The 21,101-nt window shown below is 39.7% G+C and overlaps 1 protein-coding gene across 5 annotated transcripts in view; it reads left to right on the forward strand.

Annotated features, from left to right (window-relative positions):
* ATP11B (ATPase phospholipid transporting 11B (putative)) overlaps window positions 1–21,101 on the forward strand; it is a 141,969-nt gene that overhangs the window by 110,937 nt on the left and 9,931 nt on the right. Inside the window, exons 22-30 of one of the 5 annotated variants that reach the window (XM_043991379.1) lie at window positions 1,221–1,366; window positions 3,737–3,796; window positions 4,937–5,064; window positions 9,705–9,843; window positions 10,323–10,388; window positions 11,931–12,034; window positions 13,228–13,384; window positions 14,128–14,255; window positions 18,505–18,629. In XM_043991379.1, coding sequence (XP_043847314.1) covers window positions 1,221–1,366; window positions 3,737–3,796; window positions 4,937–5,064; window positions 9,705–9,843; window positions 10,323–10,388; window positions 11,931–12,034; window positions 13,228–13,384; window positions 14,128–14,255; window positions 18,505–18,589 — 1,013 coding nt within the window. In that variant the 3' untranslated portion in view covers window positions 18,590–18,629. Of the gene's footprint in view, window positions 1–1,220; window positions 1,367–3,736; window positions 3,797–4,936; window positions 5,065–9,704; window positions 9,844–10,322; window positions 10,389–11,930; window positions 12,035–13,227; window positions 13,385–14,127; window positions 14,256–15,758; window positions 15,845–18,504; window positions 18,630–21,101 lie in introns of all 5 variants that reach the window. The other 4 variants (XM_043991381.1, XM_043991380.1, XM_043991377.1 and 1 more) reach the window with 4 other exon arrangements.

The following is a 21,101-nucleotide window of genomic DNA, read 5'->3' on the forward strand; positions in this document are numbered from 1 at the left end:
CAGGAGAAGGCCCACCTCATAGGAAGTGGGAGAGAGGCAGGAGATGGCCCGGGGTGGCCCTTGAGCAGGTGTGAGGTGAGAGTGAGGCTCAGGAGGAAGCTCTTGGTGAATGTGAGTGAGGTTCTCTGCTGAGAGAATTAGGGATGGGGGAGTTGAGGGCCGATCTAGGAGTGAAGAAAAGGTTCAGCAAAGCTGCTGTGGTGAGTAGGAGAATGAGTCACTTAGGGAGATGTGGAAAGCAAACAGTGACAACTGCCTGGGGGACTCCATCTCTCTACTCCGGGGCCAGCAGGTCAAACTCAAGGAGAAAGGCATCCCTAGGTTGCACAGTGACTTAGAAAGCCACACACTAACATTCTCTAAGTTGTATTTTTACATATTTTGTTAAACGTTTCCCGGTTGCATGTTTTTGTTTTTGTTTTTGTTTTTGTTTTGGCCAGGCAATTGGAGTTAAGTGACTTGCTCAGGGTCACACAGCTAATAAGTGTTAAGTATCTGAGGCCAGATTTGAACTCAGGTCCTCCTGAATCCAGGGCCGGTGCTCTATTCATTGCGCCACCTAGCTGCCCCTCCCGGATGCATCTTAATCTGGTTTGAGTTGGACATCCCCTCTAGGCCACTCTGTAAGGCTCTTAAAATTGCTGAGTGGACCAAGAGAGGGAACTTCCTCATTAGAGATCCTTATACCTCTGAAAACACAGGTTTTGTCCTTCAGTCCCTATTTCTCAGGCTCTCTGCACAGGTTGTGTAACGTGGCGTTACCTTAATATCATACTATTGAAGTATAAGCTCCTTGAGGGCTGAAGCTTTCCCTCTCTGTCTTCCTGTCTCCAGTGCCTGGTACTGAATAGAAGCTTTTGATTGGCTGATGTTTGGTATAAACTAGTAGCATTTTAATCCTGTCATGAAATGTCATGAAAACAACAACATTATCCTCTCTTGGTCCTGTTTAAAGTTTCTGTCAATAAGATGGTCTGTAGCAGCCATTCTGTTTGAGAAAAGTCTTCCTATAGTCTAAGCCTCTGGTGGTCTGGGGCTGGGAGGGGGCAGTGTTTGGTGAGAGCTCCAGGAATTACAAAGGAACCTCCAGAAAAGCCACCAGGCTTTTTGACTTGATCACACGCACCAGCCTAAATGTCACACCCTTAAAGTCCAAAGCGTTGGTTACTTAAGCCTGTGCTGATTCTTTCCTTTTTTTTTTTTTTTTGTCTCTGATACAGGAATTATGGGAAAAGAAGGAAGGCAGGCTGCACGAAATAGCGACTATGCAATTGCAAGATTTAAATTCCTCTCCAAATTGCTTTTTGTCCATGGCCATTTTTATTATATTAGAATAGCAACCCTTGTACAATACTTTTTTTATAAGGTAAGCAGAGAGGCAGTTGGTGGTTCATGAAATTTGGGTGGGTTGCACTTATGCATAAAGAGCCTAATTATATAGAAACAGCCAAATTTTAGCACAAACTATTCTAAAGGTACTTTCTATTAGAAAGAGCAAGAGTTATTGAAATATATTTAGAACACATGATCATGTCTTGAACAAGCAATGGGATTTTATTTGATGGCAAACCGTATCACCCTATAATTTTCTATTAATAGCCAACTCCCAACTTATGGGTAGGTTGTATTCCAAATGTTCATTTATTTATGATTTTTAAATGATATTTTATTTTCCCATCAATTATATGTAAAAATTATTTTTTTAACATTTGTCGTTTTTTTTCCCCAAATGTTCATTTATAAGTTGGTCATTTGGGACTTAAAAACTGTTTTTCCATAACAACATTGTAAGATTTGGTGGCTAGTCTCTTAGGCCAATGCAGAAAAACCACTTAACCTATAATGAGGCAGTTATAATTATTTTAATAGCATGTTCATGATTGCATTTCTGTACATTAGGAGTGTATCTTCACCAATCTTGTAGTTGGGAGAGGGTTCTCTCTTTTTTCCTCATCCCTGCCTAGAGGGGTTAGTAAGGACAAAGGTTGTCCAGTTCCAGGCCAGTACTGGCGCCTTTCAGCTAGAAGCTTTTTCTAGCATGGACGAGGGGATCCAGTAAGGCTTGAGGGCGAGAGGAGAAGGAAGCATGTCATGAAGCTGCGAGGGTGGGCTCTTCCCCTGTCAGGCTTTCTTGGATTGCCTGCCCATCTTGTCCCTCAAACTGATGGAGGGAAATAAGCCTTTGTAGGATGAAGAACAGGCTATGGGGTGGCTGGTTAGAGGAGGGAAGAGGCTTCTGGACTCAAGGGAGTCGGTGAGACAGAGGAGGGTCAAGAGCTTCCTGTACCTCCCTGGGAATTCTGCCGGCACCTCATGCCAGTGCGCACTGTGTTCTAGTCCAAGTGAGAAGCACCTAGAGATGAAAAAGGAACAAAGGGAGAAGGGGAAAGAGAGCCTCATCCTGCTGCACAGGAAGATTCACATGGAATAATGCAGTACAGTACGACAAACACCAAATGCTCGCTGCATGTAGAGCACCATTTCAGGTCAAGGAATACTAAGGGCCCCTTGACTTAGCTGCTCCCCTAGAGAAGCTTCCTTGGGGGATGGGGGGACCTCAAGGTGAGAAGTGCCTGCTCATGTCTATAAGGAGCTGAAGGGAGCTTTTTAAGAATGATTGGCTGGATAAAGAACCGACCTTGGATTCAGGAGGACCTGAGTTCAAATCTGACCTCAGACACTTGACATTTACTAGCTGTGTGACCCTGGGCAAGTCACTTAACCCTCATTGCCCCACCAAAAAAACCCCCAAAAAACCAAAAACAAAAGAATGATTGGTCATGCAGTCCATCTACAGAGAGAGAACTGATGGTGTCTGAATACAGATGGAAGCATAATTTTTTTTGGTTAGTTCCTTTATCTGAAGTTTTGTTTTGGGGTGTGGAAATGTTTTGCATGACTGCTCATGTATAACTTAATTTAAAAAACAAACAAAAAGAATGATTAGTCTTGTTTTTTATCTATTAGATGTATAACTGAATCTTTTTTGCATTTTTTAAGTTGACAAAGTAATCTTAAGACTGTGTATTATATTTTTAAAAATACATGGGGGCAGCTAGGTGGGGGGGGCAGCTAGGTGGCACAATGGATAAGGCACTAGCCTTGGATTCAGGAGGACCTGAGTTCAAACCCAGCCTCAGACACTTACTAGCTGTGTGACCCTGGGCAAATCACTTAAACCCCATTGCCCTGCAAAAAAAAAAAAAAAATACATACTTTCAGGAGCAGCTAGGTGGCGTGGTGGATAGAGCACCAGCCCTGGAGTCAGGAGGACCTGAGTTCAAATCCGGCCTCAGACACTTAACACTTACTAGCTGTGTGACCCTGGGCAAGTCACTTAACCCCAATTTCCCTGCAAAAAAACTCCCAAAACAAATAAAAAATACATACTTTCTGTGGTGACAGGATCAAGAATAGTGGTTGGGAGGTCAAAATTCTGATATCACCCAGCCAAAATAAAAGAATCAAGGAAATTTGAATTCCTGTCTTCCTATAAAATGGAAATATTTGCCTAATATTATTCAGGCTAAATTCTTTGCCTCCCCAGCTAGTCATGCACACACATTTTCATTCCTCAGTAGCTGTCCAATTCTAAGAAGCTCTCCTTTTTGTTTGTTTAGAAGGCTGTTCCAAATGCTAAGATACAGACATTTTTGTTAAATACAGCGTGTATTTAAATTCTCTTTTTGTACTAAATATTTCTAATGGAAAATTGTCTTTTGATCTTGTTTTCCAGAATGTGTGTTTTATCACACCCCAATTTTTATATCAGTTCTATTGTTTGTTTTCACAACAAGTAAGTAAATAAGTCTAAGTTGTATTTTGTCCTTTCTTTAATAATAACTGACATTTATATAGAGCTTTAAGATTTGCAAAACACTCTGCCTTTGATTCTGAGAGCAAACCAGCAAAGCGTTTTTGATTCTCAATAGTCAACTGTATCTGTGATCCCACTGATCTGTATGTTCCCTCCAGTAATATAAATTTTCATCAATATCGTCCATTTGCCCCAGGATGGCCACTCAATGTGTTTGGACTCTGTACTGGACTCACACTCCATCTGTTGTCCTTTGGGCAGTGTCTAGACATTGTAAAAGTACCCAAGGGACTGTCTGTCTTCCCTGCCTTGCTCTCCCCACTTGACCAGTTCGTCGTCTTTTCCTTTTGGACATTTTCCTGATAACATCTTTTCTTCCTATTTTTCATAGTTCTTTTTGGCTCTATATTACAGCTAGCACACAGCCAGATGATACCTTTCTATTGCTTTCTGTATAAGTCATTCATTAATTCTTCTTGTATGCCATGTCACCAGCAATGCCAGTATAATATTATTGTTTGGTGTCATTAAAGTTGGTTTGCAATTTTTCAAAGACAATCTAGGCTAAGGGAGTGAGCTAAATGAGCCCTGATGGTGCTTTCATCTCAGAATGTGGGATTGAGATAATGTATATAAAGTATTTTATAAAACTTAAAAACTTATGGGGCAGCTAGGTGGTGCAGTGGATAAAGTGGAGTCAGGAGGACCTGAGTTCAGATTTGGCCTCAGACACTTGACACTTACTAGCTGTGTGACCCTGGGCAAGTCACTTAATCTTCATTGCCCCACCCCAGAAAAACACAAAACAAAACTTAAAAACTTGTAAGAACTTATCAGAAGTTCTTAAATTAGACTCTTTGAATTTATTTTTTAATATTCTGATAACTTTCAGTATGTTTTTTTTCCTTTGTAATCCTATGTGTTTTATTTAATGCATATGAACCTTATTCTAAGAAGGGGTGCATAGGCTTCACCAGACTGCTCAACGGGTCCATGATACATGAAAGGTTAAGAACCCTTGTACTGTCTAATATAATCATTGGTTATTACATATGAATGAATGTGATATCACCTCTATAATTTAACATCTCAAACATATCCATGTGTTTTTGTTTCTAGACACTATATGACAGCGTTTACCTGACTTTATACAATATTTGTTTCACTTCCTTACCTATTCTGATCTATAGTCTTTTGGAACAGCATGTACATCCTCACGTCTTACAAAGCAAACCTTCTCTATATCGGTAAGCTTATTCCCTTTCTTAAATGTGGAAGCAATAGAAACAAATGACAAGCCTATGTGTATGGGTTTTTTTAATTTGTCTTTTAAGACCATACCTGATTTTTCTAACTGTAGCTTATGTACCACCATCTGGGTTTTTCCCCAGAAAAAAATAATTTGTTCCAATAAGAGACAAAATTCTTAAATTCTATGGAAAAATATATTATGGTATAGCTGCAATACCATTAGGGAAAGCTTTATTTCTCTGAACTTGATCTGTTGGTGTTCATCATCTATTTGAAAAGAGAAAATAACTAGAATAAGATGAGAATTCAAGTATAGTGTACACGTTTAATGCAAATGAGTTATGGCGGTGTTTAGATTAAAAAGTACTTTAACACCTAGAAAATTTATCTTTACCTAGATGATAAAGAATTGTACAGATTATCCTCTTCCTCAAGTCCAGGGATACCTAAGATACCAGATTGTTTCATATTTTAAATGGTAGTTCAAAATAGCCATAAGCCAGAAAAGAGCCACAAGCTGCCTAAGTCAACAGCATGGTGGTGACGGTGTCATAGGTGAGGCCTTTGGGGATGAAGCTGGGGATAAAGATGCCAAACAGCCCTTTAGAACTTAGTCGTCATGGTGAGGGACACCATAAGGGAGGTATATACCACGGTCAGTCTCCTGCTCTATTGAGAACAAAGAGCTGGGACTTCATCTGTTTCACAAGATGATAAAGGGGGGTTGTTTTACCAAAAAATGGATGAGACTCTCCAAATGAAAGCACCATCTACTTTTAGAACCTTGTTTACTAGTGCATTTAAAAAGGAAAACGGTGTTGGAAGATATGATTTAGGGTAATCCCGCAGATTGTAGACTACACGGAAGCCATCTCACTATACATGATGGTGTTTAAGGAGAGAGTCGAAAGGTGCTAGGAATGCCATCCATCACAGAAAATATGAAGTCTGCTCATCTTTGTTCCCTTGCTAGGCCAGCTCTACCAAATTTAGAATGATTGCAGCCTGATACTGGCCTTTAAAAAACAAAACAAAACATTTCAGCTCTCATAGGTTAAACAAGGTTCTCGCAATACTGTTACAACCTAAATTTGTCTAGTAAATGGAGGGTTTAAGTTTCATTCATCACAGATTTTGATTTGTGGAGTTTTAACTGGTGAGATTTTGCTATATCTCTTGAATCAAGGAGAAAAAAGAGTTTAGCTTAAGTAAAGTTGAAAAGGAGGTTTGATATGCAATTGAAATAGTTTAGATCTGACCTATGATCTATTAATGGCCAAAAAAAAGGGAAATGGATAAAGGAAAAGATATCAGCATGGACTGTCAACATATTCTAAGGATATTTACCTGCTGTAAAGTAGTCACTCCAGTGAGTAGGCTAAAACACTTCAGAAACTGCCTAATCCAGTAAATACTGTATCTCCTTTGCCTTGGTGAGACAAAGTAGCAAAGGACACCAGTTTAGAATGTAAATGTAATTGCAAAATTTTCTGGGGGATATAGTAGAAGATTATGATCAGAATTGCCTCATTAAAAGGATGGGAAGTGGGGGCAGCTAGGTGGCGCAGTGGATAGAGCACTGGCCCTGGACTCAGGAGGACCTGAGTTCAAATCTGGCCCCAGACACTTAACACTTACTAGCTGTGTGACCCTGGGCAAGTCACTTAACCCCAATTGCCTCACCAAAAAAAAAAAAAGGATGGGAAGCAGTAGAGGGAAAAAATCAGCTTTCAGGAAGGTTGTCATGAGACCTAGTTCAGCTAGGTCATCCCAAGAATATTTAAAAATGAAATTGGTAGGAAGAAAGTAAATGGACAAAAATGGAAAACATCTGTCTGCATTTTGATAACAAAATTTTTTAAAATTCAAATGACACTTGATTTTTTTTTGCAATACTATCACTTGCCAGTGACTTTGTCCCCTATCCCTTCTCTTATTAGAACTCTCTTTGAAGCAAATAAATGTAGTCAGGCAAAACAGATCAGTTGACCATATCTGAAAACACCTGATATTCCATACCTCATCATTTTCTTCTAAGAAATGTTTTACCCTCATTCCTCTGAAGTCATGATTCTTTACTATATTAATCAGAGTCTGATGTACTTGAGAGTTGTTCTCTTTTATGTTATTGTAATCTTACAAATGACTCTTCCATTTCTGCTTACTTCATTATTTCCTACAAGTCATCAATCAATTATTTATTATCCCAAGTTTCTCTGAATTTTAGTTTTCATTTATTTATAGTACAGTATTGTATCTCACTAATATACCTCAGTCCTAATCAATGGACACACTATTTTCCATTCAGTTCTTTGCTACTGCAAGAAGTGCTGCTTTAAGTATTTTTGTATATTTGGGACCTTTCCTTCTCTCTGTGACCTCTTAGGGGGAAAAGGTCTGATTTTGAAGTGGCTGGATCAAAGGATATGTACAGGTACAACAATATATCAAACAAAACATTGACCAGCCACAATTGAAAAGGATTTGGGATGAAACCTGCTCTCTCTGCCTCCAGATAGAGAAGTGCATGGGCTCAGAGTGCAGACCCAAGCATATTTTCTCTCTTTTTTTCTTTTTTTTGGGGGGGCATGGCTAATATGAGAATACTTTAATTAAAACTAGACATATTCGTAATAGGTTTGTTTTTCTTGCCTTCATTTCAGTGGGTTGAGGGAGGGGAAAGAAGGAGAGAGAATTCAAAACTGAAAATAAAATTAAATTGAATTATTAGAAAAAAATAGTTTGGCTAGACTCTCCATATCAATTGGGGGGGGGGCGCAGGGCAATGAGGGTTAAGTGACTTGCCCAAAAAACTGGAAGATAGTATGGCAGAAATTAGGCATAGCCCAACATCTGACACCTTATACTAAAATAAGGTCAAAATGGATACATGATTTAGACATAAGAGGTGATACCATAGGTAAATTAGTAGAGAAATGAATAGTCTACCTTTCAGATCTTTGGAAAGGAAAACAGTTTATGACCAAACAAGAGATAGAGAATATTATAAAATGCAAAATGGATGATTTTGATTACATTAAAAAAAAATTTGTACAAACAGAAGCAATGCATCCAAAATTAGAAGGGAGGCAGAAAGCTGGGAAACAATTTTTGAGGCCAGTACTTCTGATAAAGGCCTCATCTCTAAAATATATAGGGAACTAAATCAAATTTATAAGAATCCAAGTCATTCCCCAATTGAGAAATGGTCAAAGGATATAAACAGGCAGTTTTCTGATGAAGAAACCAAAGCTATCTATTCCCATATGAAAAAATGCTCTAAATCTCTAATGATTAGAGAGATGCAAATTAAAACAACTCTGAGGTACCACCTGACACCTATCAGATTGGCCTAAATTACAAAAAAGGAAAATAATAAATGTTGGAGAAGCTGTGAAAAAATTGGAACACTAATGCATTGTTGGTGGAGCTGTGAGCTGATCCAACCATTCTGGAGAGCAATCTGGAATTATGCCCAAAGGGTTATAAAGCTGTGCATACCCTTTGACCCAGCAATACCACTTTTGGGTCTTTTTCCCAAAGAGATCATGGAAAGGGGAAAGGGACCCACATGTACAAAAATATTTATAGCTGCTCTTTACGTGGTAGCAAGGAATTGGAAGTTGAGGGGATGCCCATCAATTGGGGAATGGCTGGACAAGTTGTGGTATATGAATGTAATGGAATACTATTGTGCTGTAAGAAACGATGAGCAGGAGGAGTTCAGAGAAACCTGGAGGGTCTTACGTGAGCTGATGATGAGTGAGATGAGCAGAACCAGAAGAACATTGTACGCAGTATCATCAACATTGAGTGTTGATCTACTGTGATGGACTATATTCTTCTCACCAGTGCAATGATACAGAAGAGTTCCAGGGAACTCATGATAGAAGAGCATCTCCAAATCCAGGGGAAAAAAACAAAACAAAACAAAAAAAACCTGTGGAGTATAGATGCTGAATGAACCGTACTGTTTCTTTTGTTTTTGGTGTTGTTGTTTTTCTATTTTGAGGTTTTTCATCATTGCTCTGATTTTTCTCTTATAACATGACTAATGCAGAAATATGTTAAATGTTATTATGTGTGTGTGTGTATGTATATATATATATACATATATATGTGTATATATAGATATATAATCTATATCAGATTACCTGCTGTCTAGGGGAGGGGGGAGGAAAGGGAGGGAGAGAGAAAAATCTGAAATTGGAAAGCTCGTATAAACAAAAGTTGAGAACTATCTTTACATGTAACAGGAAAAAAATAAAATACTTTATTAAAAAAAATAAATAAAAATAAAAAATAAGTGACTTGCCCAGGGTCACACAGCTAGTAAGTGTCAAGTGTCTGAGGCTGGATTTGAACTCAGGTCCTCCCGAGTCCAAGGCCAGTGCTTTATCCACTGCGTCCCCTAGCTGCCCCCCCCTCCATATCAACTCTTGACGAATATGAACCAGCCCATAGGGAGGAGAGGACCATGTCAGTGAATAAAAAGTGTGGAGGGAAAACAAGGGAGGGAACAAGCATTTATTAAGCACCTGTGTGCCAAACACATGCTAAATGCTTTACAAATATTATTTCATAGCATAGTGGGTATGATTTCTAAAGTTGCTTTTCCTTCTTTGTCAATTTACAGGGACATAAGTAAAAATAGTCACTTGAGCATTAAAAAATTTCTTTATTGGACAGTCCTGGGTTTCAGTCATGCCTTCATTTTCTTTTTTGGATGCTATTTTCTCATATGGAAAGATATATCTCTACTTGGAAATGGCCAGGTAAAAAAATATATATATCTTAAATAACAGTTTTCTTAAAATATGTTTAGTATTTTTGTTACAGTTTTAAACATTTTACTTAGAATGAAATGGAATTAGAGTAAAAGTTGTAAAGATTAAAAGAAATTTAAGTTGTCAAATATCTGGTTTCAAATTTTAAAAGTTATTAAATTTTCTTAATATAATATTTTTTATTTAAATGCTACAACTTCTGACCAATAAAAATTAAAATAAAAGGCAAACTATATAGCCTTAACTATTTGCCCTTGCCTATCCCTTCCTTAATTCATTTCACCAAGATGATATGAGTCTCTACCACCTATAGTTATATCTCTATATGTATTTATAAACACACACACATATGTAAACAATTTTAAAGCATATAGAAGGTTTACTAAATTATTTGGGAAATTTATTTATAGTTGATAATATTCTTCTTTTGAGTAATAGGAATGCAATAACTCATCCTTTCTGTTTAGATGTTTGGAAATTGGACATTTGGTACATTAGTCTTCACAGTAATGGTTATTACAGTCACAGTAAAGGTAAGCAATCTATATCTAGAAACATGTAGAAATTTAAAACATATGTCAGTGTTTTGGGTTTCTTCAGCAAAATCCTCTTTTTATTTTTTGTCCCTTTTCCAGCACTCAATGTTTGGCCGTGGCTCTTTTTAACCTACATTTTTACTATAAATGCTCCCCTTATTCAAGAGTCTTCTCTAAGTTCATTCCTCTCAAAGCCTCAGTCAGCTTCTCTTGCAGAGCAAAGGCAGTGAGTTGTCAGAGCACCCATCTGGGAGGGTGTCCTCAAACAGGCATAGCAGTGAGGGGCAGGTGCAGGGAAGGAGGGGGTCCCGGGTGTCAGGCTTTCATAAAGCTTCAGTGCGTCTTCAAGAAAGTGGGGTCTCAAAAACCAAGTGAAATGAGCCAGAATGATGGCAGCCATGATAATGGTGAATATTAATATCTAGAATCCTCCCCAGTTTTACCCCAGAATATGGCTGTGCGTGTTTGTCTTCAGCAGCCATCCCGCCTGGCAATGTTAAGGAGTCCCCTGAACTTGTTGGGGTTCTTTTTTTTCCTGAGTTGCCATATTTCCCAGAAGCACTGGGCCCAGAGCATGCAGGAGGCCCTGAATGTGTCAAGGACAAACCGACCCCTCCCCCTTGAGCTGATATAACTTGTTTGCATACCAAATTGCCCCCTCTCCCTTCCCCCCCACCCCTGTATGTTCTTGGGAGTCAAGACAGGTGCCTGTCAGTCTGTACTAGGCTGGGAAACTGCTTGTGCAGCTGAGACCCATGTAGATAAGCAGGCCATCCTATCTTCTTGGTCCAGCAGTTTCCAAGGGAAAAAAATGTGACTTTTGCCATTGCCATGTTTCTCCCTTTTGGGAGGGGGTTTGTCCTTTTCCCACCTTTACTGCACCTTTTCCCCTCCCATGTCATGCCCCTTTAGGCAGAGATTTGTGTTTTTTCTCCTGTCACAGATATGCAAACTTCTGTAGGGATTATGAATTCTGGGCTCCACATGCATGTAATAAACCTAGTCTTCACGTAAGTTTTGTGAAGTTGTGATTGCCTGCTGGCAGCAAGCACCATTGTGGAGCCATCTGTAGTCCTTCTCTGAAGATTTGACCAAGGAAACATCTTTCCCTTTATGTTCAAGAAGGCTGATTGTATGAGACTTGTATTCTGTATCCACTTTCCTCCTTTCTAGTCCTCTCCCTAGTCCCCCCCTTTCTCCCTCTTTTCCTTTCTCTTCTTCCCCTTTTCCCTTTCTCTCCAAGGCCTTCTTCCCACTTGCTACCATTTTGATTCATCCCCTTCCAGGAAATGTAATTAGAAGTGTCTAGCTTCTATTTTTGCATTAATAATAAATTACATTAATACAGAGCGAATGGCAAGGTGTACAGAATCCGAAAGAACATTTACTGAGGTTAAACTTCCCTGTGCAGATGATCACCTAAAGGTTGGCTGTGTGTCTCAAACAACCATAACAGTAGTTTTGACTCATTTTCTGTATTGTATTTGACACATTTTTTATGTGAATTTGTTCCTCAGTGTGTTATGTTTGATATTTCAGATGGCTTTGGAGACTCATTTCTGGACCTGGATAAATCATGTTGTTACCTGGGGATCCATTGTATTTTATTTTGCATTCTCGTTGTTTTATGGAGGAATTTTCTGGTGAGTGACTGTGTCTGGATCATCTCTGTCATAACCATTAAGCACTTAATTGTTTAATTTTAATTATTTAATGCTCTTTGTTAGGCTTAAATTCTATTCTCTTCACAGTCTTTGGACCTGGTTCTACAACGTCTGTTTCAATTTACTGATAGGGATGCCAAGTTATCCTCTAATTACTTAAGTCCTACAGTACCCTTGATTGGAGCGTCTGTTCTGTAGCATAGAGGGCTGTTTATGTATACCAGGTACACTAGATAGTTGGCGTCAGACTGCGGCTCTCAGAAGCAGCAGAGCCGCTCCTTTTCCCTTTTGATCTACAGTGCCTAGTGCACATCTTCCCTGCCTTCTTTCTTGGTGGTGCCAGCAAATCTCTTTTTGTTCAGGTGTCCGACTCCTTGCATAAGGCTAATTCTTGTGTAATTCAGGCAACCAACCAGTAGATTATCAATTGCCTCTCTAAAGCTTGAGTATTTACTCCATAAAGTAGAAAACAGCCTGTTGTTGTGCAAAACCAATGTTTTCTTTATCATGAAGAATGTTTTAAAGCATGACTTCATCCTTCTGGAGATTAGGGCAGCTGGCCTCAGTCTCTGCTTAGAAATGTCAGTACAGCTGGGTGCTTTTATGTATCAAGATGGTGTATTTGATCATATGCCGGGAACAGTGGCCATGCTAAATGGGCATAAGTATACTGATGACCTCTGTGGCTCAGCAGGAGCAGAAGCTTAGACCAGGAAGAGTTAGGGCTCGTGTTCAACAAGGTTACTTCCCAGGACACTTGTAACCAAGACCATGAAAGTGAGGAGCTATTTAATCAGATTTCATCTTAAGGCCAGAGTTATCTTCTGTTTCATTTGCCATTTGGCTTGTTAAGTGGTATTGATGTATTGATTTGGTTGGGGGGGGGGGGTCTGGTGAGGCAGTTGGGGTTAAGTGACTTGCCCAGGGTCACACAGCTAGTACGTATCAAGCGTCTGAGGTCGGATTTGAACTCAGGTCCTTCTGAATCTAGGGCCGGTGCTCTATCCACTGCGCCACCTGGCTGCCCCTGCTGTATTGATTTGGAATCCAGATCACTTTAATGGGGTGGCCTACAGTCAGGTCGCCTTGCAAAGGAGCACTCCTTTTGCTTTGTGACTTGATAGAAGCTTTTCATGTTGCACCCTTAAGGACACTATTTTTTAATTTCACAGGTCATTTCTGGATATCTACTTTGTATTCATTCAACTTCTATCAAGTGGTTCTGCTTGGTTTGCCATAATCCTTATAGTGGTTACTTGCCTGTTTCTTGATGTTGTGAAGAAAGTGTTCGATCGACAGCTATATCCAACAAGTACTGAGAAGGCCCAGGTAACATGTTTGCACGGGAAGACGCTTCATATTTCAGGAGGCATCTATGAACTCTTAGATGTCTTGTAGGGAAGTAGCTGTAGTACACGTATTTTTTGGTCAAATTGTATAAGGCCATGCTTTTCTATGTGAAATGCTTGTTTTTAATCTGTTGCTATATACATATTTTAAAACATGATTTTAAAATTACAATTTAATTGAATGTTTTAATTTAAACATTTCTTAATATATTTGTAAGTTTGAGCCTTCTTGGTAAAGACATTGAATATTCTTTTATAATTTAAAATAATTTGTATTCATCAGGGTGGTTCTAGATATTAAAACACTAGTTTGCCAGATACAATAAATATTTTTAATGAATAATAGTGTCAGATAATTCTGTAAACCGTGGTATATTTTTCAATATCTTCATTAATTTGAGTGCCTGACACTTTTCTGATGGCACATGGGATAAAAAGCTCTTTGGGCTGCACAGCTTTTACTTAGCTGTGTTTTTATGGGAAATCATTACTCTCTTGGTCATTTCTGATAGATATTCATTACAGGAGTAGAGATCTGGTAGCATGTCACACAGGAATTAGATTCTGTGTGAGGTATGTGATTGTGACTTATTCATAAAATTGGAAAAATATTGATCTTGACAGAACACTGTGTCTTGTAGCAGTCTTCCCATTGTGTGTACTGTGCTAGCATTGAACATTTATTTACATACCCACTGACTAGCCAGAGTGATTTCTTAATAGCCACTGTGTACTGGTGAAGCAGAGACAGTGGGTGCAGATTTGCCACTGGGGACATTCCTGGGAGATCAGACTTCTCATCTGAACACTGAATTTTCCAATAGCAGACAGAAGTGTCTTCTCCATAGAAGGTACTAAGCTACCCACACAACCCTGTTTTGTTCATAGACAGTGTGTAGATGTTGGTTCGCTAATCCTAGAGAAGTGGTGCTCACATGTTAGCCCAGGGCCTGGTTTACACCGTGCTGTAGTCTGATGCTGAGCAGATATATACACATAGCAGTGAAGAAAGTGTATCATCCCAATTGACCAGAAACATCTTTCCCCTCTGCATTTGCATCAGTGTTGACAAGTCTTTCCAATAGATGTCATGGAGGTATTTAGATCTAAAAATAAATAGTGGAACTATGTCGACCTTCAATTAATTGTAAAACATACAGGGCTGAATACATAAGCTGGAAGTGGTTTGATAGTGCATTGTAAGCTTTGGTACAGGTCTTCAGAGACAACTTTTCTCCCTCTGAAGTGCTAGATTGTATATGCACTATGTACATAGTCATTATTAAAACAAATCCTTTATGGGACATGATTGCCACTAGATTTAATTATCGATTGCTACAACTAGAAGTTCTACATTAGGAAAAACACACAAAAAGTGTTTTTTTAGAGGTCACACAATGGGGTAAAAGACTGGTGACTTAATTGGTTCAAAAGGATTGGTTTGGAAAATGTGGTGCCTTCTGTGCATCTAGCTATTCCAGCTAGTCCAGACTTAGACAGAAGCCAGTGCTTGTGCTTGAGTACAGTGTTATCTGTGCTTGAGTTTTTTGAGAAAGTGGGACAGAATTCTGAGCCAATCTCTATAGGATCCCCAAATCCCTGATTCAAAAGTAGGGATATTTGGGGCAGCTAGGTGGCACAGTGGATAGAGCACCGGCCCTGGATTCAGGAAGACCTGAGTTCAAATCCGGCCTCGGACACTTAACAATTACTAGCTGTATGACCCTAGGCAAGTGACTTAACCCCAGTTGCCTTACCAAAAAAAACAAAAAACAAAAGCAGGGATATTTACTTGATAGACTGGTTCTTTAGTGTGTATTTACAAACACCTGGTTTAGCTAATCCTTTTTACACTGAATTGACCATGTTTGGTGTACTCTAGATAGATCTACTAAACATTTCATTCTTGGGTTACTTTGTTTTCTGATGTCTGGTGTTTTTTTCTTTTTTTTAAACAAACCCTGTAATGAAATGATAGTCCTTTGTGGGACCTTCCTTCTTTGCCGTAGACATTATCAAGAGAAGAAGAAAATACACTAAATAAAACAGTTCAGCCCAAATGAGGATGTTAGCAAATCTGTCGTTTAAGCAAAAGTAGCAAGAAACAGTGTGCAGCACTGAAAGTTAGCATTGATTCTGAGATTGCTTTCTGAACTTTCGGTCTAAGTACAAAGAATAATAATCATGATATCCTTTGAACAATGAGGCCTGCCCGTATGATTCATGTTTGTGTTCCGTGTGTATACTTTGTATACTCTGCCCTCCTCTCATCTGATCGTGTGTCCTGTGTCTGTCTCGGAGGTGATCCTGACTCCTTACTGACTTGTCTGTCCCCCCTTCTTTGTCCCTTATAGATGTACGCCAGCCCAGTTGCTTTAAGTGACGAATTCATCGCACTGCAGCCATTGCCCAGGGCCAGGACTCAGCTGAGCAGACTTAGGTAGAGTAGGCAGCCCGGCCTTTTCCCCTTTGCACGCTGAAAGTCCGCGTACAGCCCAGAGAGAGGGCGGAAGAGGCATGAGCGAGAGTGCATGTGGCCAGCAGCGGCCCTCACGGTCTCGTTGCACCCTCTTCCACTTCAGCATCATTTCCTCCCACAATTCTAAGGCTGTTGATTGTGGAGCTACCAGGTTCCCCAGTGCTTCTGCATGTTAGAGCCTGCGAGAAGTCTTTCCAGACAAGCTGCTCCTAAACTTAACGCAATGATTTGGATGTGAGAGTTACTCGTTTTTTTCTCTTGCCTTCATCCGTGCTGCAAATGTATATGCATGTGTGTACGTGTTTATATGTGTGTGTGTCCTTTCTGTGGCTGCTGAAACAGACAGTTCTTGCTGCTGCTGAGTGAGCATACCAATGAACCGAACGCTCCATCTGTGATGTGTCATCCAGACTTTTATCTCCACAGATAGGCCACTCCCAGCATCTGATACAAACACACACACGCACACAGATCAATGACATAGAAATCTGTGGTGGAAAGAAAAAAAGCATAATCAGGAAACTTTGGAGATTAACATCCTATTGAATCCTAATTTGAAGCTTCTGTGGTTTGGAAACAAAAGTAATCTAAGTAGAGATTCCATGTTTTCAGCACAGTGGAAATTATTTTAGACTCTTCATTGTCTCAGCTATTTACCTTTTAAAAAAGATTCAGACTAAAAATAGCTATTAACGTGTTTACGCTTATTTTGTCAAGTCAGTTTTGGGATCCTTTGGGCAAAGGATCACTGTCTCTGGCTTGGCACCAAGTACAGGATTTGGAAGCATTTCTAGAATTTGAATAACAGTACAAGGATATCTTTCAGAATCTTCATTTCTCATTTGATTAAGTTTTTAAATGATTGGTTTGTTAAATTATTAATGAAAAAGCAAGGTTGAATTCTACACAAAAACAAGCACTTGAAGATTTGTCTTTCCTTCAAGTTTAGGGGCCCCAAAATATGGCCCTTAATTTTTTTTGTAAATTGAATTATTTTATGTATGCAAAACCTATTTACTATTTAAAAGAAGCCTATGGCAAAGATCTTACTTAGTAAGTCAGAAGTTCCTTTTGTAAGATGAATCAGTGTTTTGATTTTACAAAATCACTCTTTTACATAAGTGCCTAGCTATAGCAGCCTAGGGCAATGGAGTACCTCAGCCAGAGGAAGCCCAGGCTCCCCTGTGCTGAATTCTCCTCGTCAGCTTAGGTAGCTCCATGCAGGGAGGCCATAGTGGGGAGATGCTAGTTGAGTGTGGGCTTCCTCCCTTTCTGATGACTTCAACTTCCTTTTTCTCATTGCTTCCCTACTGGCCACCTTTTTCAGTGGTTAGTTATACTTTAGCAGAAGAGTGGGCTATCTCTACTTATAAGTCCCCACCAAGGAAGGCAGGCAGGCAGAAAGGACTTCAATATCCATCAGCTAAACTGATAAAAAGAGCATCTCTCAGAGCCCCAGGTAGGCAGGAGAAGGTTGAGGACAGAACGTGGCCTGCTTACTTCGCAAAGCTCTTCTTAGGACATACTGAAAGGGGAATGGGGGAAAACCAGCCCTGGTTTCTAAAATGATGTATACAATGGTACTAAATAATTGTTGACATTTTTCTGAGAGTTCAGTATCATCTTTTCTGAGAGAAAATATTTATAGAGTTCAAATATCCAAAAAAGCATTTCCAATTCAGTCTTGTTCAGTTATGTTGTTTTAAAAGAATTTTTAATGTAAAATGACCATATCCATTTTCACTGGAACCCAGAATTCTCTTGAGGATTCTTGCTCCCCAATTACAATATAGGCAGATCTTGAAGCTGGGCGATTTAACTACTTGGTTTCCCCCCCTTTTTTCTGTGAGACACATTAATTATTATTTTCATAAACAGTTTTTGGTTAGTGTCTCTACAAGAGTCGAGCCACAGAATATTGAAGTCAAAATATGCTTTGTTGTTATTGTTGTTTTTTTACTTTAAAAGGCCATCCCCTTAAAGAGATCATTTCTTTTAAAGCTACTAATACTTTTCATAATATAGTATTTTTCTCGGAAGCTTAATTCATGTACAAACAGAGGAAATCAAAATGAAAACTTTCAGCAGCCACTTCTTTTGAAAAAGTTATTTCAAGATAAAGTTTCTAGCACTTGGAGGTAGAGAACAAGATTTAGTCATAAATGGTGTTGTGGGACCATGGAACTCTTCCTTTTCTGGCCACCATCAAAAGGGATGGAAAACGAGGTACGACCATTTTAAAATTCATTTAGTCCAGGAAAAAAAAATCCTCTTAATGACAAAGGAGGGTAAGAAGAAAATATGAAAATAACATTAGGATTCGAACCCCTGTTTGGTAAAGAAGACTTCTTACTAGGAGAAGCTAATGTTTCTCAGTTGCTGTGTGGGGATTCCAACATTTTTGTGTAGTTGTAAGTCATAAATTTATTTGGCGTGATTTGTCTACACAGAAAAGCTTATATCATCAGCCCTCCTTTGTGAAAGTAACCGTGCCCTGTTCTGTGACGGTCGTTACTGCATCTTACCCTGTTTACAAGCGGCCTGCTGCTCTGATTTACCTGTGCAATGGTGAAAGTGTTGCTCTCTGTAATATGAGACCTGTTGCTTTTCTGTCCTTCTAGATGGAAGAAGATAAGGGCTCAGTCAGCTCAGCATATGAATTTGCTGAAAGCAAGCACAGAGGGGAGGACAGTAGGCAACTGCTAGCTGATCCAGGTAGCAGCAGAGCAGAGCTTGCATACACTAGGTAGTATCTTCTACCACTGGACCTCACTGTGTAGTCAGTCATGGCCTCATCTGCTCATTACCACGTGTCTTGATTGAAACTCACATTCCATTTTATTTTCCATTATATAATCTCATCATTCTTGTTAATTCATCATTCTTATGTAAGGTTTTGTGGTTTGATGATTTGTTTTTTGTTTTTGTTTTTTGGTGGGGGGATTGTTTTGATTTTGTAACATCCTTATTTATCTTATTTTTGTTTTTAAAAACTTGCACCACAGTGACTTCAAATTTAAGGGCAGAAAATACCCTTATGACCTTTGGATTTATGGTATTCATGAAATGACACTTACTGGTCTCAGACAATTTGTGGAATAATTACTAACATTTTTTAAGTCTGTGTTTTCTCTTAGAGGTAGCTGTGATCCATTTTAACATTTATTACAGACAAGGTAACATCTGCCTAAAGAACTTTTTCAAAGTGGCTTATAAGGTCAATGATCCTGAATGAATGGAGAGGGGTCTGTGCATGGAACCAGGCAATTTGCTGTTCAGCAGCACTGTCCAAATCTGCCATCCAAATCTTTACTTTCTGAGGCAATTTAACTTCTGCCTTGGTAAGGAGGAACAAAATTTAACTCTTTAAAAGCCCTGTGAGATGATGAATGCCAGATGCACCCGTTAAATAAGCAAAACCTAAGCCTCCACCTTTTTGAACTGTGGGAAAGTGTTGATTTGATTATAAGCAGAAATATCTCGTGGAAGGGAAAATTACTATTTTGGCCAATTACAAGTACATTTTCTTTTTTAAGTGTTTATAATTGTGGTTATGATTAATCTTTAAAATATCATAGACTTTTAAGGTAAACCCTGTTAAAGAATGAAATGATTTATGATAAATTAAAGACAAGTTAAGTTTCATGTCCGTACTTTAACTAGCATCCGTACCTTGTGGGAGCTGGCTCCTTAGCACCTTTGTTACTCTTCAGATTGTGCCTCCTTGAAACTAGGCCCCTTAGAAGACAGATCATGAAAAACGGAACCCATTGTTTTATTTTACATTTATTTCCTTCGCAATTGTTAAGTCTTGGAATTCTTGTTTTATGATTATTGTTATAGAACACTTACCTTGTATGTATCTAGGTTAACGTGAACATTTGTTTATATTCCATGCATTTATGTACGTGGGCCAGCTGGACAAAGGCTGCAGAGGACCAGGCCATCCAGAGGCTGGCCTCAATGAAAGGGATGTTGTGGTCAGTCCCCAGAGCCATTTGTGTGGTTGGCTGCTTATAGAATTGTGGCCTTCTTCATGAAATCTCTGAAACACATGAGCATAGCAGGGTATTTGGTAAGGCAGAGTTCTAGTGTTTGAGTCTACCCTTTATTAGAACTAGGCCATTGAGGGAGTGTGCCTGTTAGATCACCACAGCCTTGGTAGGAATTCTCTTCCCGAGAGGGTGTCAGGTCTGCTTTGTCTCCTGTGTCACAGACCAGGAGTGTGGGTGTCTGACTGTCAGCCCTGAATCGCATCATGGAGTAGGATTTGTCCTCTAAGAGCCATCTGTGTCTCATATTTACACTTGTTCACACACATACACACACACACACACACACACACACACACACACACACACACTCTTTCACCCCTAGCACACATTGAGAAGAAAAATCAAGGAAAGAAGGTTTGTGACATCATTCCTACTCCCTATTTTTTCTTCTCACAGTTTCTACTGCCAGCAAAAAGCCCCTGGTAGAGGCACTTGCTTCGGGTTGGTTTGGCGTCTGTCAAAGCAAGGCCTGAGAGTTAGAAGCCCTTTTCCCTGGCGTGCCGGCACCTTCTCCATCTGTGATGATCTGTCTTATCATTTCCAGGCAATGTGAAACTTTGGGTCACCGGCTTCCTAGACCCTCTACTGCTCATGCACCTGGGCCGCTGAACCCGGCCCTCTTCATGGACCTGACTTGGCCTCATGGTCGCCAAGGGCACCTGTTAATCAAAAGAAGTAGTAGCTTTCTAAACACATGATTAGCATAAGCAGGGCACCCGTTAAGAGCAGGAGCTCAAGAGCTCAGCTCACCTCTCTGGGCTCTGGCCGCCACACTGGGGCAGGGCTGCTTAAGGCACTTGAACATGGAAGGTATTTTAGAATCTCCTCTAGTGGAACAGTCTGACTGAGAAGTCTGACCTAATAAGCCGCGATGAGCCTCCAGATCTCAAAGCTGAGAACTCTGCTCTAACTCAGAACTACAGGCTGAGGTCTTTACGTGTGCTGTGAGCATCTCAATGGTTTTTTTTTTTTTTTTTAGTGAGGCAATTGGGGTTAAGTGACTTGCCCAGGGTCACACAGCTAGTAAGTGTGTGTTAAGTGTCTGAGGCCGGATTTGAACTCAGGTACTCCTGACTCCAGGGCCGGTGCTCTATCCACTGCGCCACCTAGCTGCCCCATCTCAATGGTTTTGAAGTCAATGGGGCTGAGTTGTGGAGGGGGAC

Source organism: Dromiciops gliroides, chromosome 3 (genome assembly GCF_019393635.1).
Source record: "Dromiciops gliroides isolate mDroGli1 chromosome 3, mDroGli1.pri, whole genome shotgun sequence".
Taxonomy (NCBI): Eukaryota; Metazoa; Chordata; class Mammalia; order Microbiotheria; family Microbiotheriidae; genus Dromiciops; species Dromiciops gliroides.